The 26,914-nt window shown below is 37.7% G+C and overlaps 1 protein-coding gene across 10 annotated transcripts in view; it reads right to left on the reverse strand.

Annotated features, from left to right (window-relative positions):
• CEP63 (centrosomal protein 63) overlaps positions 1–26,914 on the reverse strand; it is a 55,425-nt gene that overhangs the window by 7,740 nt on the left and 20,771 nt on the right. For 6 of the 10 annotated variants that reach the window (XM_032869657.1, XM_032869649.1, XM_032869648.1 and 3 more), the window contains exons 6-11: positions 23,860–23,973; positions 9,032–9,265; positions 6,838–6,977; positions 5,866–6,003; positions 2,827–2,941; positions 1,753–1,950 (exon numbers count right to left, since the gene is read on the reverse strand). In XM_032869657.1, the coding sequence (XP_032725548.1) occupies positions 1,753–1,950; positions 2,827–2,941; positions 5,866–6,003; positions 6,838–6,977; positions 9,032–9,265; positions 23,860–23,973 (939 nt within the window). Of the gene's footprint in view, positions 1–1,619; positions 1,658–1,752; positions 1,951–2,826; positions 2,942–5,865; positions 6,004–6,837; positions 6,978–9,031; positions 9,266–23,859; positions 23,974–26,914 lie in introns of those variants that run through there. The other 4 variants (XM_032869652.1, XM_032869650.1, XM_032869658.1 and 1 more) reach the window with 3 other exon arrangements.

Consider the following 26,914-nt stretch of genomic DNA (forward strand, 5'->3'; position numbering starts at 1 on the left):
AGTGGGCTGTCTGCTTGAGATTATCTCCCTCTCCCTCTCTTTTGCCCCTCTCCCTGCTCGTGCTTGCTCTTTCAAACCAATCAACCAATCGATCTTTAAAAAAAAAAAAAAAAGATGACCACGTTCCCTGGTCAATCCCTCCCACTCTCCAGTGTTAGCCTCCTCTCATGCAGCTTCCACCTCCGACATCATAGGGACTGCACTCCTTTCACAAGAGACTACAGACATACCTTGGAGATCTTGCAGGTTCAATCCCAGAGCACCGCAATATAGCAAGTATCACAAAAAAATGAGTCAAATGAATACTTTGGTTTCCCCGTGCATATGAAAGTTGTGTTTACACACTATAGTCTATTAAGTATCCAATAGCATTATGTCTAAAAATAATGTATGCACTTTAATTTTAAAATACTTTTTGGCTAAAAAATGCTAACCCCCACCTGAGCTTTCAGCAGGTTGTAATTACTGATCACAGACTACCATACAAATATAGTAATAATGAAAATGTTTGAAATCTGCGAGAATTACCAAAATGTGATACAGAGACATGAAGTGAGCAAATTCTGTTGGAAAAATGGTGCTGACTAACTTGCTCATCACAGGGTTGCCACAAACCTTCAGTCTGTGAAAAATGTAACATCCACAATGTGTAATAAAGCGAAGTGCAATAAGAGCAGGTGTGCCTGTGACTTACTCTCCCTCCTTACTCTCCTCGGCTGGTCTGCTCCACCATTCCCACTTGAAACAGTCTCCGGCCTTCTTTGGTTTACTGCTTCCTTTGTGAAAACTATCTAGTTTTCTTCCTCATTGCTACTTTTTTTTTTTTTTTTTAGCTCTATTCTAATGCCTTTTTACCCTAAATGAGTAGTTCCCCAGATGTGGTTCAATCTCTGTCTTCATCTCTATGCTTTCTCACCACATTTTTTAAGTCTCTCAGGGTGTTTCAAATGCCTCACCCTGATTCTAACCTTGAACTCCAGGTCTTCTGTGGAATTTACTACTAGGTATTTCCTACAAACATCCAGCCTTAATCTCAAAACAGTGTCTGTTCCACCAGCTTCCCTATTTTGTGGTACTTTCAAACAAACTCAGTATCTTCCCTCACCTGCTCCCTATCTTTTCTCTCCTGCACTAAAAGGCATCACTTTCTACTCAGTTGCCCACATTGCAATCCTGAGTGACATCTTCCCCTAATTCTGTCTAACTCGCCCTCCCGGTCCAATCAAATGCAAAGCCCAGTCAATTTTACCAGCCACATATCTCAGAATTCCTGCATTCCCCTTGAGTTCCCCTGCCCACTGCTAGAGCCACCACCTTACTGCTCTAAGAGTATCTGAGTGGTCTCTCTGCCTCCTTGCTCACTCTCCGTTATCACAACCAAGAGAACCTTGATGCCTTCTTACAGCCATTCCCTACTGGCTTCAAGAGAACACTAAGCCCTTCCCATGCCAGCAGGGCCCATCGGAAGCCAGTCCCTGCTTCTCAGTTCCCTTCCTTGGGGCACTCACCCATGTGTATTCCAGTCTGTTCCAGTGAACACATCACACTCTTGCCATGCACGACAAGACACAGCCTCTTACTCTGTACCCCCTCTCCCCTCCCCACCAATCCTCACAGAATGCTTGTGAACCAGCACACCTCAGCCCACTGCAGGAGTCTAATAAAAATTTGCTGAATGAAATACTGTGGAAATTATATTTATATTGAATTCAATCTTCAAAAATACTTGAAGAGTTTTTATTCAAGCTTCACCTTGTGTTCTACGGCTTTTGCTTCTGCCTTTTGTATCTCTGCTTTGAGTCGCTTTTCCATGTCAGAGGATGAGCTTTTGGTGGAAGCAATAGTGATGTCTCGCTGGTGTAACTCTCGAGTTAGCTGTGAGATTTCCATTTTCATTCCTTCTAATGCCGAACTGTAACTTTGTTCAGCCTGTAAAATCTGTTCTTTCAACTACAAAGAAACAGAAAGGAAAGCATAAAAAATAAAAAGAGAACACACAGACAGATAAATATGTCAACAGTTAAAATAATAGGGCAATTTTTACCTTACCCCAAGACATGAATTTTTTCCTTAATTCAGTCCTCAGAAAATTAGCAATTTACCAAGCTGTATGTCTACACTGAAGGTCAGATGGCTACACCCACAATAATTTATTAATCTGAAAACGGGGAGAGATGGTTTATTCGAATGCTGAGAACCTGTGTCTAAGTCCATGCGCACATTATTTAGAAGACAGCACCTGTGCCCTTCATTGTTTTTTTTTTCAGTGGCAAAGCTAAAAATTTTGTTTATACGGCTTCCTTGTCCACAAAAGACAACAGAAAGGCAAGAGGAAGAAGGAAACTACAAGTAATCTCAAATAAGTGATAAAAATTACGAGTCAACAAACACACCAGCCGGGGCCCATGAATGCAGACAGACAGCGCTGCACACCTCAGCAGCCAACGAGGATACTGAGGACACCACAGCACAGAATACATACCCACAACCACCTTCAGTCTATGAAAATATTAAGTGCTCATTCATATGAAACCTTTTTGAAAGCAAAAGAGTGTAAATCTTTTAGAAAGTTTTTCATCAAAACATGTTTAAAATAAAGCTTAGAGTTCAGAGAGGAGAGGCTTCAACTACCTCGAAAACGCTTCTATGGCATCCCCGACGATGACAGACTTTCCCTAAGCACGCTGTGGGGGCGTGTCTACTCCCAAATATCAAGTGGCTCCTTGGACCACATTTTTCTCTCATTAAATATAACTCCTGTGACCTTCCAACCCACAGCTCAGTCCACTAATATATACAACTTGGCGACTGCAGACAGATTTTTACCTTCTTAATCTCTGCCCTGTACTCATTGTTATGTACTTCCATCTTCTTCAATTCTTCATATTTTTCCATCAGTTCTTGGCTCAGTTGTTTACATGTTGCACTCACAGACTCCAAGCTGTGTATGAGACAAAAATATGATCACATACTTCAAGCACCCTGAAGCCCACAGGTTCAATTATCTAACTTACCTTTTGGTGTCCAAGAATTATCTTAAATAGCACCTCCCACCCCAACTTAAAACTCATTTCCAATTTCCTCATCAACAGAGGCAACTAAATCCAATTCAAACTTTTGGGGATATTTTTGATTTCTGTGTTTATCTACACCCTTTGCCTCTGCTTAAAATTTAACTGGTTATAAAATTCTGAAGATTACAGCAACTTTACCACTTTTCTCTTAAACTGGACAGGAGTTACCATCCTAATTCTAATCTCTACCATACTTAATTACAATTCCAGCCTACACATAGCTTCCAACTTGTCACCCTTACTTAGGAATCAATCCCTCACCAGATATGAGAACCTCAGGGGCACCATAACTCTCAGATCTCACCACTCATTTCTGCTAATAAAATCCTTTTGCTCCTTTCTCAGGGAATATTTTGTTTAAACTAAACAATACAAATAAACTATTTAATATCGGTTCCTTTTTCTTTTGATAAAAAAAATTTTTTAAAGACATTTTTTATTACTGAACACTGGTTATTACTGAACACTGGTGTTTATTTCCATTTATCTCAATTTTACCTATTTCTCAATATCCTAGAATGCTCACTTATTTGGTACTAAGTACATTAGTACAGTGTGTTAAACACTGAGGTAGAGAGAGAAAAAAATCACAGATAGTCTTGTCCTAGATACTGATGGGGAAACTGGGGCTTAAAGAGGCTAAGGGTGTAAGGTCACACTGCAAGTCAGAAATAAGAAGTAGGTCCTTAGAGTCTGATGGGAGCACAGTAAAACATACCCGCATGTAAGATATTAAAATGTCAATCAATGGAAAATCTATGCTAGAAAATGTAAATTTCAGTTCCAATGTCAAAAAGAATAATAAAGTTTGGGGCAGTTACATGGCTCCATCAGTTAATCAAGACTCTTGATTTCGGCTCCAGTCATGATCTCAGGGTTGTGAGATCAAGCCCCATGTCAGGCTCTGCACTGAGCGTGCACCCTGCTTAAGATTCTCTCTCTCGGGGCGCCTGGGTGGCTCAGTGGGTTAAAGCCTCTGCCTTCGGCTCAGGTCATAATCCCAGGGTCCTGGGATCGAGCCCCGCATCGGGCCCTCTGCTCAGCAGGGAGCCTGCTTCCTCCTCTGTCTCTCTGCCTACTTGTGATCTCTGTCTGTCAAATAAATAAATAAAATCTTTAAAAAAAAAAAAAGAAAAAAAAAAGATACTCTCTCTCCCTCTCCCTCTGCTCCTCCCCGCAGCCACTCATAGACTCTTGCTCTTGATGGCAAAATAAAATAAAGATAAAGAAAATAAATTTAAAAAATAAACAAAATAAAGCAAGGGCTTTATTTTATTTTCTCTAAAGTGTACACACCTGGGGCGCCTGGGTGGTTCCGTTGGTTAAGCATCTACCTTGGCTCAGGTCATGATTTCAGGGTCCTGAGACTAAGCCTGGCATCAGGCTCCCTGCTCAGTGGGGAGTCTGCTTCTCCCTCTCCCTCTGCCTCTCTCCCCAGCTGGTGCTATCTCTAACTCACTCTTTCCTCTCTCTCTCAAATAAATAAAATCTTTTTTAAAAAATTAAAGCATACACATCCACCTCAATAATGATAACCAAGAATATCTTAAGTCTTTCAAGGTGCAAAACAAATAAAGCAAAAAACGGTGTCTGCATGGTATTTAATATGTAAAGAAAATACCTGGTGGTTTCCAAAAACAGAAATAATAAGTAAAAAATGTAAAACTTAAAGATAAACTTGAAAGGGAAAAGGGCAAAATGCTTGTTGTTTGTTTGCCCAAAGGCTAACAGTTCATATATTTTTAAATCTTTTACATACAGAAAACATTAGTTTACAAACAATGACATTTCATGTTTAAAACAAATTATCAAACTCTCCCCAGTCACAGAGTTTAGAGGTATGACAAACAGAAGTTCACAAGTACGATGATGGAACAGGTGAGCTGGGTATGCTCTAGCATAGCTTGGGATTCAACCAGCACCAAGGAAACGATCAGCAGCACTTCGGGACAGAAGGAAGAAGCACCATGTGCTTAGTGTGCCCTCGCTGAGAGCGGCTCCAGTGAGATGGCTGGTACAGGGCAGAGCCTAACTGGAAACGTTCTACACAGGCAAAATGCAAAATTAAAATTGGCATAGTCAGTATTGAAAGCTCTTTTGAAGAATCTGATTTTGAAGGAGAGCAGAGAAATGTGGGAAGAACTTGACAGGGATATAGGATTCAAGGAGGGTTTTAATCTTTTCCCAGTATGGGAAAAGATTATAACCTACTTTATACCAGTGAGAATGATTCAGCAGAAAGGAAGAACTTGATGACGTAAAAAGAAAATTAAAAACTGTGCAAACAGGACGATAGTGAAATCTTAGGGGAACAGACATGTCATCTATCAGCTCGTGTGTTCTAACAGACTACAGGCACATATATGCAGGCAGACTGGTAGATTTGGTGGTAGAAAAATTAGGAAACTCTCCTTTCACTCCTTCTGTTTTCGTGATGAAATAAAAAGTTAGGCTATCTGTGGATGCTAGAGAAAAAAAACACTTATTTTTTCACTAAGACTATTTATTTAAAGATTTGATTTATTTCTTTGAGACAGAGAGAGCGAGCACAAGCAGGGAGAGGAGCAGAGGGACAGGAAACTGCCACCAAGCATAGAGCCTGGCATGGGACTCCATCTCAGAACCCTGCTATCATGACCTGAGCCACAATCAGGAGTCGGTTGCTTAAGTGACTGAACCATGCAGGTGTCCCTTCACTAAGACTATTCCATTAGTTTACTTTATCAATATGATGATCAAGAATCATTTTTAGCTACTTGAACATTCTTGAAATGTGTATGTAATTATCTACCTGCCTTCCAAACGAGTCACCTCTGCCTGCAGAAGTTCTTCACTACTGTGGGTGAAATCCAGATGGGACAGCATGTTGCCTAAGTCCCCCTGCTCTTGCAAGGAGTACCTCCTTTCGGCCTGTGACTCCTCCAGTGACCTAAAGACAGAGGAGGGCTGTTAAAGACCTCTTATCTTCGCAAATAAAACAATGCACAATCAGTTCGTGTTTCCCACTTGTTTTTGGTAATGAAACTCTTCGGAACTCTTCAGCTTGTCTCCTGCTTCAGGAAAAGAACACTTGGGAGAATAAAGAGGCATCAGATGATGCTTCCCAAAAAAGTCAGCAGCAGTTAACTCCTTTTTCAACTGAGATTTGGCCTGTTTTTCAAGGAAAAAGGCAAAATGACAAAACTTTTTGTTTCCACTTGATACACCTTGAGCCAAAAAAACTGAAAAAGTTACAGGAAAGTTCTGGCAAGGACAGAAATGTATACCAGACTTAAATCAAGCGAAAGGAGCAGAGTTCCTTCTATTACTCTCCACTACAAGCCTCACGGAAATAATTCCTATATAGAAATACAATGAGGTGAAGGATTTTTTTAAATGAGCTATCTCAGTAGTTGCCTTATTGATGATGTTGATGACAAGCAGCCACTTGTCATGACCTAGTCGACCAAGAAAGGGAGGCATCCCAGGAGACATGGACTACAGTTCCTTCCACATTTGGAGTTTTACCAAGAGTACAGACTGACCAAGCGGTTTCTACTTTCTAACATTACAGTCTTTTTGTTAGGGACCCAAACTGGAGGCAGAAAAAAAATAACCACACAAAATTGTATAACGCTATAAAAATCTAACTCAGAAATTAAAGGTGAATAAGAAAACCCATAATGTGATCAAACACAAAATTATGAATATATAATAATATTAAAACTGGTGCTCAATGCCAAAACTCCAAGTGGATGTAATTAATATTGAAGATTAATTATACCTTACGGTCTCTAGTGTGTGTTGAGTGTCAGTTGGCTTTAACTTTGCCTGTAGCTTCTCCTTTTGCATTCTTTCCTCATGCATGCAATTTTCTTGAGACTGAAGTGTTGCTTTCAATTCTCTCTTTTCTTCCTGGAGAATCTGAAAAATAGAAAAAAGTCAGATGTTATTACAATTTTTCTATTTCATAAGAAAAGAAAGCCAGGGAGTCAGACTATAACAGATACAATATTAATAAGGCTATCAATGTCTGATCCATTAGCTAGGGAATATGGAAGAAACCACAGATTCTCGAACCTAGTTCGAGGTTAATTTTCTTTAAGTTCTTATTTAAATTCTAATGAGTCAACAAATGGTGTTGGAAAAATTGGACAGCCACATGCAGAAGCATGAACTGGACTACTTTCTTACACCATATACAAAAATAAACAAGAAATTAATGAAAGCCCTAAATGTGGGACAGGAATCCACCAAAATCCTGGAGAACACAGGCAGCAACCTCTTTGACCTTGGCTGCAGCAACTTCTCACTAGACACATTGCCAAAAGCAAAGGGAAAAAGGGCAAAAATGAACTACTGGGACTTCATCAAGATAAAAAGCTCTTGCCCAGCAAAGGAAACAGTCAACAAAACTAAAAGGCAACCCACGGAATGGGAGAAGATATTTGCAAATGCCTTACCAAATAAGGGGCTACTAACCCAAATCCATAAAGAACTCATCAAACTTAACACCCAAAAAAAACAAAAAATCCAGCCAAGAAATGGGCAGAAGACATGAAGAGACATTTTCTCCAAAGAAGACATACAAATGGCCAACAGACACATGAAAAAATGTTCAACATCACTCAGCATCAGAGAAATACAAATCAAAACCACAAGATACTACTGCACACTGGTAAGAATAACTAAAATCAACAACTCAGGAAAGAACAGATGTTGGCGAGGATGCAGAGAAAGGGGAACCCTCCTACACTGCTGGTAGGAATGCAAGCTGGTGCAGCCACTCTGGAAAACAGTATGGAGGTTCCTCAAAAAGTTAAAAATAGAGCTATCCTATGACCCAGTAATTAGAGTACTAGGTATTTATCCAAAGGATACAAACATAGTGATTTGAAGGGGCACATGAACCCCAATGTTTATAGCAGCAATGTCCACAATAGCCAAAATATGAAAGCCCAGATGTTCATCAACAGATGAACGGATAAAGAAGATGTGGTGCATGAGCGCGCGCGCGCGCGCACACACACACACACACACACACACACACACACCCCGGAATATTACTCAGCCATCAAAAAGAATGAAATCTTGCAATTTGCAACGATGTGGATAGAGCTAAAAGGTATTATGCTAAGCAAAATAAATCAGTCAGAGAAATACAAATACCATATGATTTCAGCTATATGTGCAATTTAAGAAACAAAACAGATGAACATAGGGGAAAGGAAGGAAAAATAAATGAGATGAAAATTGAGAGGAAGGCAAACCGTAAGAGACTTTGAACTCTAGGAAGCAAACTCAGGGTTAGCTGGAGGGGAGAAGGGTTGGGGGGGAAGGGATTGTTGGGTGATAGGCATTAAGAAAAGCACATGATGTAATGAGCACTGGGTGTTATATGCAACTGATGAATCACTAAATTCTACCTCTGAAACTAATAAAAAGATAAATTTTAAAAAATTCTAGTTAGTTAACATATAATGTAACATTGGTTTCAGGAGGAGAATTCAGTGATTCATCACTTACATATAATACCCAGGGCTCATCACAAGTGCCCATCACCCAATTATCCCCTCCCCCCAACCCACCTCCACTCCAGCAACCCTTAGTTGTTCTCTATCTTTAAGAGTTTCTTATGGTTTGCCTCCCTCTCTTTTTTTTTCCCCTTTGCCTATGCTCATCTGTTTTGTTTCTTAAATTCCACATATGAGTGAAATCATGGTATTTGTCTTTCTCGGACTTATTTCACTTAGCATAATACACTCTAGTTCCATCTGTGTCATTGCAAATGGCAAGATTTCATTCTTTTGATGGCTGAGTAATATTCCAGTGTGTGTGTGTGTGTGTGTGTGTGTGTGTGTGTGTGTATGTACACACTCCACACTTCCTTATCCATTCTATTAATGGACTTTTGGGTTATTTTCTCTTAAAAACATGCATACACACATTTCACTAACTATAGTAATTTTAAAACAAACCTCTAATAGTTTTTCAGATTCCCTCAATTTTTCTTCTTTTTGCCGCTGCTCTTGCATAACAGCCATATTGGTTCCAACCAAGTCATTGACCCTCATGGTGAGGCGCTCTATTTCCAACTCATTGGCACAGATAGTATCATTGGCCCGCTCCAGCTTACTGCTCAGGTGTTGAATTTCCGACTGGCTGGACAGCTCCACAGATTCTAATTTTTGTTTCCGATTGACAAGCTGAGCCTAGAGACACAGATTACCAATAGACAGAAGTGAAATAATAAAAGAAGAATTGATGAATAAGGAAGACTAAAATAAAGTGAGTTTTACTGCCAAAAAATGTAAAGCATTAGCTTATTTATAATAACCTACTCATGACCCAAAAAACCCATTCATGATAAAAACTGGGACTAGAAGGGAACTTTCTCAACTTGCTAAAGATGATCTAAAAAAAAAAAACCAAAACAAAGAACTGTATAGCTAACATCATACTTAATAATGAGAAACTCAAAGCTTTCCCACTAAGATCAGGTACAAGTCAAGGATACACTTCTCACTACTCCTTTTTAATATCAACTGGATGACCTTGCTAATGCTATAAGGCAAGAAAAGGAAATAAAAGGTATACAGATTGGAAAGGAAGACACAAGCTGCCTTTGCTCAAGGATAACATGATAGTCCATGTAGAAAATCTGAAAGAATCAACAACAACAAATAACTCTCCTGGAAGAATCCTCAAAAATTAAAAATAGAACCCTACCGTCTAGCAATCCCACTATTGGGTATCTACCCAACAAATAAAAAACACTAATTCAAAGAGACAAATGCACCCCTATGTTTATAGCAGCATTATTTACAATAGCCATGCTATGGAAGCAGTCCAAGTGTCCATCAACTGATGAATGGATAAAGAAGAGGTAGTATATATACACAATGGAATATTACCTATGAAAAGGAATGAAATCATGTCATTTACAATGACATGGATGGAGCTAAAGAGTGTAATGCTAAGAGAAGTAAGTCAGAGAAAGATTAATACCATATGATTTCACTCATGAGTAGAATTTAAGAAACACAATAAAGAAGCAAAGGGAAAAAGAGAGAGAAAGAAACAGACTCTTAATGACAGAGAACAAACTGATAGTTACCGGAGGAGAGGTGGGTAGGGAGATGGGTTAAATAGGTGATGGGGATTAAGGAGTACACATATTGTGATGAGCACTGGCTGGCTGATATATGGAATTGTTGAATCACTATGTTTTACACCTGAAACTAGTATTACACTGTATGTTAACTAACTGGAATTAAAATAAAAACTTAAAAAGAAAAAAAAAACCCTCCTGGAATTAATAAGCAAAGTTGCAGGATATAAGGTTAATATACAAAACTCAATCACTTTTCTATATACCAATAATGAACATGTGGAATTTAAAATAAAAACATGGTATCATCTATATTAACATCTAAGTATGAATATAACTAAATAAGTACAACATCTATTTAAAGGAAACTATAAAACTCTGATGAATTAGAGCAAAGAACTAAGAAAATGAGGAGAAATTCCATGTTCATGGATAGGAGAACTCAATACTGTCAAGATGTCAGTTCCTCCCACTGTGATCTATGGATTCAACACAATCCCATCAAAATCCCAGCAAATTATTTTATGGATATTGGCCAACTGATTCTAAAGTTTACATGGAAAGGCAAAAGACTCAGATTAGCCAACACAATATTGAAGAAGAAGAAAGAAGTTGGAGGAGGAGTGCCTGGGGGGCTCAGTGGGTTAAGCCTCTGCCTTCGGCTCCGGTCATGATCCCAGAGTCCTGGGATCAAGCCCCGCATCGGGCTCTCTGTTCGGCAGGGAGCTTGCTTCCCCCACCCCTCTCTGCCTGCCTCTCTGCCTACTTGGGATCTCTCTCTCTCTCTCTCTGTCAAATAAATAAATAAAATCTTAAAAAAAAAAAAAGGAAAAGAAGTTGGCGGACTGATGCTACCTGACTTCATGATTTACTATAAAGCAATGATTATTAAGACATCAAAATAACTGGTGAAAGAAAAGAGAAACAGTTTAATAGAACAGAATAGAGAGCCCAGCAATGGACCCCTATAAACAGAGTCAACTGATCTTTGACAAAGGAGCAAAGGCAATACAATGGAACAAAGACAGTCTCTTCAACAAATGGTCCTGGAACAACTGCACAACCATAAGCAAAAAAATAAATCTAGACAAAGACCTTCAACCCTTCATAAAAATTAACTCAAAATGGATCATAGACCTAAATGTAAAATGCAAAACTATAAACTCCTAGAAGATAGCATAGAAGAAAACCTGGATAACTTTGGGTACAGGAATGCTTTTTTAGATATGACACAAAAGACATGAGCCCTGAAATAAATAACTGATAAGCTGAACTTGATTAAAATTTAAAACTTCCACTCCCTGAAAGACAGTATCGAGAACAACAAGACAAAGCCAGGGGCTGGGAGAAAATATTTGCAGAAGACATACCTGATAAAGGACCATGATACAAAATATAACAAGATTAAAACCCAAGAATAAAGAAACAAACAACTCCATTAAAAAATGGGCCAAAGACCTGAAAAGACATCTCACCAAAAAAGATATACAGATGGCAAACAGGCATATGAAAAGATGATCTACATCATACATCACCAGGGAAATGCAAATTAATACAATAATTACACATCTATCGGAATGACCAAAATCTGGAACAGTGATGATACCAAATGCTGGTGAGGATGTGGAGCAGCAAGAACTCTCATACACGGCTGGTATGAATACAAAATGTTATAGATGTTTTGGAAGACAATGTGGTGTTCTCTTACAAAATTTAATATATTCTTACCATATGATCCAGCAATTGTGTTCCTTGCCATTTACCCTAAGGAGTTGAAAATATTATGTTCTCACAAAAACCTGCAGATGTATGTTCACAGCAGTTTTATTCATAATTCCCAAAACTTGGAAGCAACCAAGATGTCCTTCGGTAAGTGAGTGGATAAATAAATTGTGGTACATCCAAACAATGGAATATCATTCAGTGCTAAAAACATGAGCTATCAAGACATGAAAAGACACGGAGGAACTTTAAATGCACATTAATAAGGGAAAGAAGCCTGTCTGTAAAGACTATATAGTGTATGATTCCAACTATATGACATTCTAGAAGAGGCAAAACTAGAGAGACAATAAAAATATCAGTGATTATGGGGATGCAGGGCAGGAGAAAGATGAGCAGGGAAAGCACAGAGGAATTTTATGGTCGTGAAAATACTCAGTATGCTATTACAATGATGGGTATTGTCATTACACATTTGTACAAACTCATACAGAGCAAACAATACCAAGAGGAAGCCCTAAAGTAAACTATCATGTGTCAGTGTAGGGTCATCCCTAGTAACGAAGGTAGCATTCTGGTGAGTGATGTTGAGAATGGAGGAGGCCATGCATGTATGGGAGCACATAGGAAATCTCTGTACCTCCCTCTCCATGTTGTTGCAAACAGAAAACTGCTCTCAAATAATGAAATCTTAAGAAATCATATAATAACTACCTTGAGAAGCGGTAAGAAAGAACTGAGAAAGTAAAGGGATTCCTCAGGAGAAGAGATGCTGCCCACCTACTACAAGAACAGCTGCATTATTCTCCCACTAGTGCGGAAGTCTAACTGCATCTGAGTCATCACATAGGAAAACTGGATTCCTCTCCTCTTTATATCACAGGAAATAAAGGAACTATAGTGTATTATTTTATTTCCTATGGAAGCTCATAAATTGGTTTTTTTTTTTTTTCTTAAACACTAAACTTCTTAACTTTCCAGGTCAAATTTTCCTTTCCCAGAACATGTTACATGTAGTTAATTATTCTGTATTTTCAGATACATTACAAACATGCATATTCAGACGATTCAAAATGACCACAAGATGTTTAAATTTGGGGTGGAGGGAACTGAGAAATTTTGCTCCTTGAGAAAAAAGGTGCATGGAGGAGAGGAAAGATTGGTTCTATCATCAATATTTAGACAATCCCTGAGCTAAAAGACTTAACCAAATACAGTGTATCTCAAATTAGTTTCTTTACAAAAAAATTTAGTTTCTTTCAATGATTTATCTACTGAGGTACATTGATTAAAACTGGTTAGTGACTATCTCACAGACCTATAGTGTAAAGTTCCAGCAGACTTCGATAGTTCCTAGGCTGTGTATCCCAGCTATCCTAGTTTTTAGTTTCCAACTTTCTAGCGTTCACAAATTTTAATCCTGCATCCAGATAGGTACTTCATCTAAATACTGAAGACAGACATGAACCATCTGTGTAAGTAAAACTGTCTTACTGTAAATACTTTTAAAAGGTAAAGGTATCCAGTTTTATTTTTAGCAATTTAAATGGAAATGTCTCTAGGAAATCAATCTGCCATGGATTAAAGATTTTACTGTATACTGTACAGGACCCAAATCTTATACTATGATCACATAAAGTAGATGCTCAATAGTGCCCATAAGGCAGAGGAATGCTGGAAGGAGAAAGGTGAAGAAACAGGCAAATAGTGTTTGTAGAAATTACGGATCAAGATTCTGGTGTAAAGAACCAAAAACTTATTACCAGATTCCTGTAACAGTCTGAAAAAAAGAAATCAAATAGGTTTAGGTCCACAAGAATAACTGCCAAGCATGCAACTGTGTCCAAACTTTTTAAGATGCAATATATACATTTTCTGCCCCAAGGGAAACTCTTATAAAGAACCTTGTACAGAAAAAATAACTGAAGAGATTGGGTGAGGGTGTGGAGGAGAGGCTGGAGTCCAACTTGCTGAACCTTCCCGACCCCACCTTAAACTGCACAGCCGCCCTGGGCCTTGGCAGAACAGAGCTAGAAAGCCTCTGCCCAAATGGACACTCGAGATGAAAGACAACACGTAATTACAAAACACTAGCATTATGTGTTTAACACCGCAGTAGCAGGCGCCTGGGTGGCTCAGTCGGTTAGGCATCTTCCTTCAGCTCAAGTCATGGTCCCAGGATTCTGGGTTTGAGCCCCACTGGGGAATCTGCTTTTCTCTCTTCCTCTGCACCTAACTCTGCTCTTGCTATCTCTCTCTTTCTCTCTCAAATAAACAAAATCTTTCCCTCTTTTTTACTTTTTAAATGTGACTTCTAGAAAATTTTAAGTTACATATAATTCTCATTTTATTTCTATTGAACAGAACTACACTAGAATATCTCCAAAATACCTCTTCTAAAACTAATAGAAACAACCATATAAACTACTTACAAAGTAACAATTATTTCTCTTAAATATCTGGCATTAGAGGAATCTTGAGGCTAATATATCTTTGAGCTTTTTTGGCAATAACCACTGCCGATAATTTTTTGAACTCAAAACCAGAACTTCTTATTTTTTCAGAGGTTTTAAAAAATTTATTTTTTAAAAGTTAACACATGCATAAGAGGAAACTGAAAAACACAAGAAGCAAAGAACAAAGTCATCCATAATCACAAGCAGTTTACAGTTTGACTTCTGGGTCCCATGTGTGTATCTACGCAAGTAAGCATTTTAATGTAATTAAGATCATACAGTTATGTATCATGCTTTTTTATACACTGTGAATATTTATCGTTTAAAAATCCTCAAACTATGTGTATTTGGATAATCAAGAATATACTACACCAACTCCATCTGAAAGAAAAAAAAATGTAATCCTGCCTTTCTTGGAGAAAAAAATTTCATAAAAGACAAAAATGGCAACAGGTCTCTAGTTACAATTATAATACCGCATTCCTTTAATGTTCAATTAAAATTGAGACATAAAGTAACAGAGTACACAACGTATAATGCTTCTAAAAGAAATCATTATCCAATTTATACTTCAAATATTAGCAGGGAGGTATGCTTCCATTGAAACACTTAAGTATTCCTATAGTACAGCCAAAGAGATGCACACACAGTAACAGTTATCATTAAAATGTAAATATGAACCCATCCCCATATATCTCTCCCTCTATACTTCCTTCTGCCCCTCTGTAGAACTTCCTCTTATTAACCTAACATGTGGCATTTTAACTACTCTGTTGGAATGGGTGGAATTATCTCAACAATACAACTCACAGAAGAGGTATTAAAAGTAAAGAAATAATTAAAGAGGCAATTTATGTCAAGGAGATGGGAATAAAATCCAAGGTGGGCAATGGAAGTGTGAGAGGAGGGAAAGGGCTGGGGGCTGGGACTGCGGTCAAATCCTTCTCTGGCTTTACTGTAATCCTGGTGCTTCAATGGAATGGCTTTCCCAGATAGTGAGATTCCTGAGAACAATGTGATATGAAAAAAACAAGGGCTTTTTATCTTCCAAAGAATCCCAGAATGAAGCTATGACCGTGGCAGGATCCATCTTTATCAACCTCCCCATCAGTGTCGACTCCAAACGTGTCAGTGCAGGCTATAGCCTTGCAGCATTTCCAACAGGTAGCAGCCTGAAGAGCCCATTAAGAGACTGGCTCGCAGTAACACCCTCTTATCACTGTTGTGTCTATGTCACCATAAACTTCAACAGTAGGTCTGACCCAATTCAATTAACTCTGATATTTCTACCAAGACAACAGATTAACATTTGAGTTAGGATCATCTTTTCTTCATAGGTTGTAACAAGAAAAGGATGCTTTAAAAATAATATATATATATTATATATATACATACCTATGTATATATATACATATAAAATTGAGAAGTGGATTTAAAACTAACTTGAATGATACACAGCTCATCTAAATATTTCAAAAAGGAAAACATGTATATTTAATGCAACCTCTATTTTTCTCACATAACATTTATCAGCTAAATATTTTATCCTCTCTGCTGGCTTAATACTTTAATTTTTTAAATGTTTTAATGTTCTCAAAGATTTCCCTTAATATCTCCTTTCAACATTTCTATATGGACAAGAGGGAAAGTAGCACGTGATTTCTTGCCTTCTAAACAGAAATAACCTTATGTTTTAGTGACTAAACAGATCCTTTTCTATGCATATATAACCATCATTCTATCATTGCATCTAATAATGTCACGTTGTTTAAGAACTGTTCTTTTTAATATAATACATTTTAATATTTGATAGAACATCACCCTCGCTTTTAGAAAATGCTGCTTAGTACCATTCATTTATTCTTCCATAAAAATTTTAGAATCACTCTGTCAAGTTCTCAAAATCTAACAGTCAATAAAATATGTGGATAACCATGTAGAAAAGAAACAAATTTAGCTTCTCAAATACCATATAACAATAATGATCAGATCAAATATATAAAAAAGAAATTATAAAGCAGAAGAAATCTTGGCTTAGATAAAGCTTTACACTACGACATCAAGATAGAAATAAGCAATTCTAAATAATTGTTTATAAAACCACCATATTTCCATTGAAACTATTGGGCAAAAATTAAGGTAAACTAGGAAACACCCAGAACTGCAACAAAACAACAAAGTGTTAATAATATAGTTAATGTAGGAAGGAGCTATTTCAAAATAGTAAAATATAAATCTCCTAAAAGAAAAATGAGCAAAGGATACAAACAATTTACAAAAAATGGAGATGTCTGCAAGTAGATGAAAAAATGCACAAACTTATTCATAATTAAAGAAATGCACATTAAAAGAAATAATCATGTATCATATTCTTCACCTATCAGACTGGCAAAGACAAGCTTAAAAGTAGGGGAAATTTAAAAAAATATTAGTGCCCAATATTGGGAAAGTGTGAGAAAATGGACAATTCCAAATACTGCTGGTGAAAGTCTGGATCAACCTAATTTTGGAGAGTACTTTGCCAATATATATTAAAATCTTTAAGAATGTACAAGTACACTGGTACAGCAATTTCACTTCTAGGGCCATTTCCTAAGAATATAAATGGACATATACTCCCAGATGTTTAGACAAAGACATTCACCCAAGCACTATTTACAAGAGTAAAAAAGTAAAAAACTAAATGTTCTACCACAATAAGGGATTCAGTATGTTAATTATGGTATATTTAATGGTAGACTGGACTTCTATGCATCATTATGACTACACATTTGTTGATCTGTCATATTTAAAAAGGAAAAATTTAAGCATGATAATCGAATAAAATACTGTATTATTAAGTGTTTAGTATACCTAAATAATAAAAAAAAAATACTAAGTGGGATAAAACGAGAAATTGACAGTAATATATTAAAGAGGAGGGGACTTTAACACGCTATTTACATCAATGATAGATCATCCAGACAGAAAATCAATAAGGAAACACTGGCCTTAAATGACACATTAGACCAGATGGATTTAACAGATAGAAACAAAACATGTCATCCAAAAACTGCAAAACACACACTCTTCTCAAGTGTAAATGGAATTCTCCAGGACAGATCACATGTTAGGCCACAAAACCAACCACAGTAAATTCAGTAAGATGGAAATCATATCAAGCATCTTTTCTGACCACAACAATATGAAAAGAGAAATTGATTATAAATAGAAAACTGGAAAAAACACAAACATGGAGACTACACAACATGCTATAAACAACTAAGTGGTCAACAAAAAAATCAAAAAGAAAAAATACCTTTAGATAAATGAAAATGGAAACACTATACAGCAAAAGTAGTTCTAAGAGGGAAGTTCATAAATATAGAGGCCTACATCAAGAAACAAGAAAAATCTCAAATGAACAGTCTAACTTTACACATAAAAGAAACAGGAAAGGAAGAACAAAGCCTGAAGTTAGTAGAAGGAAGAAATAATAAAGGTTAGAGGAAATAAATGAAATAGAGGCTTAAAAAATAAATAAGATCAATGAAACTAAAAACTGGTCCTTGGAAAAGATAAACAAAACTGATAAATCTCTAGCCAGATAGATAAGAACAAAAGAGAGAAGAAACAAATAAATAAAAAAAGAGAAGTTAAAACCGATACCACAGAAATACAAAGGACCATAAAAGGCTACCACAAACAATTACATGCCAACAAACTGGAAAACCTTCAGAATGGATAAATTCTTAGAAACACACAACCTTCCAAGATTAAATCACACAGAAATAGAAAATCTGAATCAACCAATTACAAGTAATGAACTGAATCAGTAATTTTCAAACTCCCAAAATACAAAAGTCTAGAACCAGACAGCTTTACAGGTGAATTCTACAAAACATTTAAAGAAGAGTTAGTACCAGAGCACCTGGGTAATTGTCAGTTAAGCTTCTGCCTTCAGCTCAGGTCATGATCCCAGGGTCCTGGGATCGAACCCCACGTCAGGCTCCCTGTTCAGCAGAGAGCCTGCCTCTCCCTCTCTCTCTGCCTGCTGCTCTGCCTACTTGTGCTCTCCATCTTTCTGTCAAATAAATAAATAAAATCTTTAAAAAAAAAAAAAGTTAGTACCTATCCTTCTCAAATTATTCTAAAATACTGAAGAGTAAGGAAAGCTTCCAAACTTATGAGGCCAGCATTATCCAAGTATCAAAACCAAAGACACCACAAAAAGAGAAAATTATAAGCTAATATCCCTGAACACAGGTGTAAAAAATCCTCAACAGAATATGAGCAAACTGAATTCAACAATACATTAAAAGGGTCATTATCAAGTAGGATTTATTCCAGTAGTATAAGGATGGTTCAACATCTGCAAATCAATGTGATACACCACAAAATGAAAGATGAAAATCATTTGATCACCTCCACACTAGCAGAAAAAGCATCTGACAACTTGTCATCCATTACGATTAAAAACTCTTAACAAAGTGGATATAGAGGGAACACAACTCAACACAATAGAGGCCATAAATGACAAATCCACAGCTAACTTCATACTCAACAAGCTGAAAGCTTTTCCTCAAGATCAGAAATAAGACAAGGATGCCCACGCTCACCACTTTTATTCAACATAGTATTGGAAGTCTGGCCACAGCAATTAGGCTAGGGAAAGAAATAAAAGGGCATCAATATTTGCAAAGAAAAAATAAAACTATCAAAATTTGCAGATGGCATAACACTATATATAGAAAGCCTTAAAGGCTACAGAAAAAGCTGTTAGAATAAAGGAATTCTGTAAAGCTGTACAATACAAAATTAACATACTAACATATTAGTGTATTTCTGTACACTAATAATGAGCTATCAGAAAATTGCAATTACAAAATAATTGCCATTACATTTGAATCAAAAAGAATAAAACACCTAGGAATAAATTTACCCAAGGAGGTGAAATATCTGTACACTGAAAACCGTAAGACACTGACGAAAGAAACTGAAGACAACACAAATAAATAGAAAGATATTCCATGCTCATGAACTGGAAGAATTAATAGTTAAAATGCCTATACTACCCAAAGCAATCTACAAATTCAGTGCAATCCCCATCAAAATATCAATGGCATTTTCCACAGAACTGTAACAAAGAATCCTAATGTTTGTGCGGAACTACAAAAGATCCTAAGTAGCCAAAGCAATACTGAGAAAGAACAAAACTGGAGGTATCATGCCCCCTAATTTCAAACTATCCCACAAAGCTATAGTAATTAACACAGTATGGTACTGGTATGAAAACAGACACATATATTAATGGACTAGAATAGAGACCAGAAATAAGCCCACACTTAAATCGTCAATTAGCCCATAACAAAGGAGGAAAGAACAAACAACGGGGAGAGTCTCTTCAATAAATGATGGGAAAACTAGACAGCTACATGCAAAAGAATGATATCAGGTCACTACCTTATACTACATACAAAATTCAAAATGGATTAAAGAGTTGAACATAAGAACTGTAACCCTGGGGCGCCTGGGTGGCTCAGGGGGTGGGGCCTCTGCCTTCACGCTCTGGTCGTGATCCTGGGGTCCTGGGATTGAGCTCTCTGCTCGGTGGGGAGCCTGCTTCCCCCTGCCTCTCTGCCTGCTTGTGATCTCTCTCTCTCTGTCAAATAAATTAAAAAAAAAAAAAAAAAAAAAGAACTGAAACCCTAAGACTCCTAGAAAAAACACAGGCAGTAAGTTCTCTGACAACAGTCACAGCAATATTTTTTGGGACCAGTATCCTGTGGCAAGGGCAACAAAAGCTAAAATAAACAAACGGAATTCATCATACTAAAAAGGTTTTGCATGATAAAAGAAACTGTAAACAAAACAAAAAGGCAATCTACTGAATGGGAAAAGATACTTTCAAGTCATACATCTGATAAGGGGTTAAAATCCAAGACATATAAAGAACTTACACAACTTAATATCAAAAAACCAAACCTGATTTAAAATTGGGCAGAAGACATAAACAGACATTTTCCCAGAGACGTCCAGATGACCAACGGACACATGAGAAGATGCTCAGCATCACTCATCATCAGGGACATGCAAATCAGAACCACAGTGACATATCACCTCACACCTGTCAGAATGGCCAGTATCAAAAAGACAAAATAGCGAGTATTGGTGAGGATGTGGAGAAAAGGGAGACCTTATACAGTGTTGGTGGGACTGTGAATTGGTGCAGCCACTATAGAAAACAGTCTGGCACCTCCTCAAAAAAATCAAAATTAGAAATACCATATGATGCAGTAACCCCACTTCTGGGTATTTATCTGAAGAACACAAAAATACCAACTCAAAGAGATAACCACATCGCTATGTTCACTACCTCACTGCTTAAACTAGCCAAGATAGGGAAACGACCCAAGTGTCCATTAATAGACAAATGGCTAAAGAAGATGTGGGGAATGGGTGTTGGTGTGTATTTGTATTCTATTAGAATGGAATATTATTGGCATTAAAAAAGAATGAGATCTTGCCACTTGTGATAACACCAATGGACCTAGAAGGCATTATACTCAGTGAAACAGATCAGAGAAAGACAAACACTGTATGATTTCATCTATCATGGAATCTAAAAACCGAACATACATATTACCCCCCTAACACACAACTGTGTTTTTCTAGTAAATGTACATGACTGCAACGTGCACTGCATAGAAACATAAAAAAAGGTGGACAAAATTTACACCAAAATGTTAATCATGAGATATCTCTAAATTATGGAATTATGGGTGATTTTATTTAATTCTTGTCTCACTGACATTTTCTCATTTTTTCCAAAAAAAACAGGTATTCAATAATTTTAATAGCTGATGAAAAGAACCTGAGCAAACATAGGACTCAAAGATTGAGAAGTTATTGGGAACTCCACTTCCAGATGTTAAAAAATATGTAAGAAGAAAGTTTATATAAAATTTTTAAAAACTGGGGGAAGTGTGGATGCTGATCTCCACTTACCCATCCTCCCAGATTTTCTCGCTTGACTGTTCAATGGTGACTCACATATCACTAAAATGTAACATGTCAACCTTGACTGGATCCCAATTTGAATATCCAACTGTACAAAGATATAATTTCAGACAACTGGGGAAGTCTGAACAGACTGAATATTAAATTATGTTAATAAATTATTCTGTTAATGTAATACAGGTATATTATAATTTTTAAGGTCCTTATCTGTTGGGAAACATGACAATTTCTGTGATTTGCTTTGTAATAGTCCATCCAAAGGTAAAAAGTGTGGAAGGATGAAACAAGACTGGCAAAATGAGCTGTTGTCAATCAGTACAGTCTTACTTTTACAAGTAAAACAAGTCCTGGAGCTCTGTTACACAACAACATGCATGGAGTTAACATTACTATACTAAATGGTTAAGATAGGGGTGCCTGGGTGGCTCAGTGGGTTAAGCCTCTGCCTTCAGTTCAGGTCATGATCTCAGGGTCCCGGGATTGAGCCCCACACAGGGCTTTCTGCTCAGCAGAGAACCTGTTTCCCTCTCTCTCTGACTGCCTCCCTGCCTACTTGTGATCTCTGTCAAATAAATAAATAAAATCATAAAAAGAATTTTTTTTAAATAAAATGGTTAAGATGGTAAATTTTTTTTAAAAAGATTTTATTTATTTGACAGAGATCACAAGTAGGCAGAGAAGCAGGCAGAGAGAGGAGGAAGCAGGCTCCCTGCTGAGCAGAGAGCCCGACGACGACGCGGGGCTCGATCCCAAGACCCTGGGATCATGACCCGAGCTGAAGGCAGAGGCTTCAACCCACTGAGCCACCCAGACACCCCAAGATGGTAAATTTTAATGTTTTCTACCACAATTTAAAAAAAAAAAAGACTAGCAAAATGATAGTAACTATTAATGCTGGGTAACAAATATCCAGAAATTTAAAAGTTCTGTTGTTGTTTTTTTTTTTTTAAATGATGGTCATACAGCATTGCCACATACTGAATCACAGAAAGATTTAATGTTGTTTAGTTTGCTAAGGGGGGGGAGAGAAATATATTATAGTAATATTTTTCGAGTTAAGCAGGGAAAGTAGTTTTAAACAAACTACCAGGAGAATGATTCAAATACCCTTAGCAGGGAAAACAAATGTTGGCTTTTTAAAGGCTTCTTATTCTGGCCTCCCTAAATTATGGTAAATAAAAATCTCACTTTTTACTAACAATGAAGTTTAATTATGCAGAGTAATCACAATAGTAATTTGAAAAAAGGATTTGCAATCAATAATAAGCATACTCCACAGATGAGTAATTGAGAACTAAAAAGCAGGACTTGATTTTCTTTTTTTTCCAAACTGAAAGCTACAATTAGAATATAACAGTGCCTTATAGCTATTTATGTTTGCACAGTGCTTTAGCATTCAGGTAAAAAAAAACTGTAGTCTAGACAGCCAGGATTTTATTGGCCCACTCTGACTGCTTAGCTTGCGGCAGCCTAATAAATAATTTTCTTCCTTGAGGTTGCGGTGGGCCCCTCCTCCCATCCTGAGTGGAGTCACAGAGCCATTCACGGGAATTAATTGGCCAGCTGATATTTCAGGGGAATGATTACAAGCCAAAACATTACTGAGAATTAAAGCGCAAATAATGCAAATTGTTTAAAAAAAATTTTTTTTAAGCTTCTCTTCAGTTCTTTTAACTTATCCAGTAATTCCCTCATTCTATAAAACTGAGATAACCTTAACAGATTATCATGATATTAAACAGACAACATAGAACCACATATTCTAGATAACTGCAATCTAAAAGAGGCATTAAGACTGTGTCTAGCACACAACAGATGGTCACAAATATTTATTCCCCTCTATATTCATTTCCTTTTGTGTTCTTGGTTTTTAATTGAAAAAAACAGTGTATGTTCTAGGAAGAAATATCCCTAAATTAGATAGCTATTCTTTGGTTCTGCTTAAGTCACTAGTTCTTTATTTAAAAAAAGATTTTTACTAGAGTTCTAGAACATGTTTCTGTTGTCACAAAGATACTGCTTTTGGTTAGTACGCAGATCAATGCGGTGTCAGTCTCTTGGTACCTGTAGGCCCAAGCAGCTGGGCTGAAGCTCCCCAACTGAGGCATTTCGGCCAAGGTCCCCCAGTTGGCAGAGATGGAGCATGACGCGGAAATGGAGCCAAGGCAAAAGCCAGAAACACGCAGACTAGTAAGCCAGAGACCCAAAGAAGTAGAAAGAGAGAGAAAGAACCGAGGTAGAAAGAGAGAGATGGGGAGGGACAGAAAGGGAGAAAAAGGGAAGACCAAGATCAGGAGAAAATGACATGAGTGTGAGTGTGGAGTGAGCAGGAGAATGCAAGACAGGGAGGGCAAGAGGGAGCACGAGGGAGGAGCGAGAAAACAAAAGAGTATGTGGCATGAAGACATGCGTGGACACGAGTGTGGACATGAGTGAGAAAACACGGACCACATTAAGCTGGTGCCAATGCCATCAAGACTTCTTGGCCTCTCATTATTTTAAAATGGCTTAAACCTACCTGAATTATCTCTGATTGTTCAGCCAAAGCCTTCCTCTGTGCCTCCAGAGAAGACACCTGTTGCTGATAAATTAAGCGTTGCTTCTCCCAGTCCAGTGATTTCTGACGAAATTCCTGAAGAGGCAATTAAGGTACTTAACTTGTAAGTGCTTCCCCTTGCTGTCCCTGCTTCCCTGATTCAATTTTACTTTAATTTTCCCCTTCCTCCCTGGGCACACATGCACCTTTCTCCCCAGCAGGAGCCCCATTACTCACTTAACTGATAGAACTGTGGAGCAATACTGAATTCCTGACATTCTGTGCCTCTAGATTATCTGTCTTTCTAAATTTAACACCCTAATGGTGAAGGGTATGAAACATAGACGCTAAATCCTAGGTTGTGATGATTTTCATAGATTTGCTGCCACCTAAAGGTTGTTATCATTTTTAGTGATTTTATAGAAAACTGATCTTAAGAGAACTAAAATCTCAAAATATGATTATGGGGAGATACCACTACCCAAATTCTTGATATCCAAACCCAGAAACTGAACAGATCAAATAAATTTTCACATGGGTAGCCCAATTCTTACTTCTAGTATCTGAAATTCAGGAACAAAATAGACTCAGATAATGTAATACCCTTTGATATCCAAATTTTTACTATCTCAACAGAAGAACTGCAAAAACTTCAATAACAAGGGGATATCTGTACTGAATCCTAAAAGATATACAGATTTTTGTAACCCAAAGCCAAACAGTCAAAATTAATCACAGATCACTTCCTGTTGATAAGAAAATGAGCCCAATATTTATGAAAATGGGACAAATCAAAGGGATTTCTATATCACTGTTCTCCAGGATTCTCAACTCCAGCAGTCAGAAGTGACTTTGGGATAATCACTGTTAACCAGCTTTCTGAGAGTCACTCACTCATCCATTCTCCTATATATGCCAGGAACTATTCTAAGTGGTAGGCCTAAAATCGTTAACAAAACACACAAAAAGTCAAGCCCAACTCAACTGACAATAGACAACACATTCAGTGTATAAGACATTAGATGATCATACCTGTTTTTCAGAAAACGGAGCACAGAGTGCTCAGAGTTGGAGGTTGCAATTTTAAAAGGGGATGGCATTTAAGTAAACTTCCAGGGAGATGGGGATGAGATTACACTATTCTGGGAAGGGAAGGGCAAGTACAAAGGCTTGAAGTGGAAGCATCGTGGTATGTTTAAGGGTAAGCAAAGAGGCTGGTGTGGTTCAAATGGAGTAAGGGAAAAGCAGGTAAAGAAAGGTCAGTTAACAAGGAGCAAGACTATATAGGTCATCAGGATAAATTTGGCTTTTAAGAGATAGTACTGGAAGGTTTTTGTAAAGGAGAGGACACGCTTTAACTTACAACAGAATCATGGTGGCTGCTGTGTGGAGAAAAGAGAAGTCAAGGGTCACTCTAAGGCTTTCGGCATGAGAAGTTGAGGAATGGAGTTGCCATTAAACAGGAATGGTGTTGGGAGATGGGGAAGAGGAAACCAGGAAGTTTATTTTGGATGTGTCAAGTCTGACACAGCTTTAGACATCAAGGTAGAGCTGTGGAACAGCTGAACCAGGCAGTTGGAAATTACTCTGTAGCAAAAAGGACAAGTCAAGACTGGATACATAAATGTGGGGATTATCAACATACATATAGTCCTAAAAATACGAGAGTGAATGATATCACTAAGGGAGTGAGCACAGATACAAAAAAGAAAAGGTCCAGTGATTCCAATGTTAAAAGGGTGGGTAGCAAAAGAGATTGAGAAGAACTAGCTAACAAGGTAGGAGAAAGCCCAGGAAAGCGTGACTGTTCTCTAAGTCAAATTAAGAAAGTGTTTTAAGGTGGAAGTCATTGGTCACCTCCACATAAATAGCTTCCAGACAGTGACAGGGCAAAACCCTTACTGAGTGGATGCAAAAAAATGGGCAAAAACGAACTGGAGACAGGTATACGTGCCTAAAGTAGTTTAGTTATAAAACGAAAGGAAAAATGGGGCAGCATCCAGAGGAAGAGAGAGGTGAAGAGAGGATATATAACAGAGGAGAAAGCTGGATGGTGGTGGAAAACATTCAGTAGAAAGGAAGGGAGGAAGCACAAAAGAAAACAATGGCTGGAGCCATGTCTCGGGTAGGGGCCAAGGAAGAGTATGGACAGTTCCACTAGCAGGAAGGCAGAGCATATGGACACAGATGCAAACAGGGGGGCAGATAGTGTTGGAAGTTTGTGAAAATTCTCTTCTTATTACTTCCATTTTCTCAAGTAAATGGAAAGCAAGATCATCACCCAATGGTGAGAATGTGGGAACAAGTACTAAAAGTTTGAGAAAAGAGAAAGTATAAAATAGTCATTATGGAAAGTAGCAGAGTGAGGGGAAATGTAGTATGATTCTGGGAAGCATTAGGAACTCTTTGAGGTAGATGAAAATGAATTTAAAATGAGGCCAGTCGGCATGATTATGTTTTCCTCCAGCCATGTTCTGTCAAACATAGCAAGTAGAGAGCAGGCACAAAGCTGGACTTAAGTAGATTAATGGTTTTGCCAAGCAAATATCATGAGGGAAGAAATGGACACAAGAGCTGAAGGGAAATGTAAGGAATGTAACCACGGAATTTAAGCCGTGTAAGGACTGACATGTGAGGACATGGGGTAGCTATCGAGCAGTGAAAAGGTAGCAGAATTCAATCACTTGGGGATGGGGTCAAGTGATTCTTGACAGCCAAGAGATTACTGAGAATAGAGGGCATGAACTGAAACGAGAAGGATGGCATTTAAAGAATGAGATGATTAAAAATGTGATTCCAGGAAGTTTGTAAGTTTGGTAATGACTGACACACATGGAATGGCAGTGGGAATGGATGGATGAGACAAGAAGGAGATCAAGATGTGGATGGAGGAAAGAACACCAAGAAATTCAAAGAGCCAAGTATTATAAGCATCATCCCTATAGATACTGAAATCCTCAAGAATTATGACAAGTGTAACACTGAAGAGAGTGACAACGCCCTGGGCACAGAAACCTCTGGGCCAGGAAGTAACTCA

The sequence above is a fragment of the Lontra canadensis genome, unplaced genomic scaffold (genome assembly GCF_010015895.1).
Source record: "Lontra canadensis isolate GAN:19392208 unplaced genomic scaffold, GSC_riverotter_1.0 scaffold38, whole genome shotgun sequence".
Taxonomy (NCBI): domain Eukaryota; kingdom Metazoa; phylum Chordata; class Mammalia; order Carnivora; family Mustelidae; genus Lontra; species Lontra canadensis.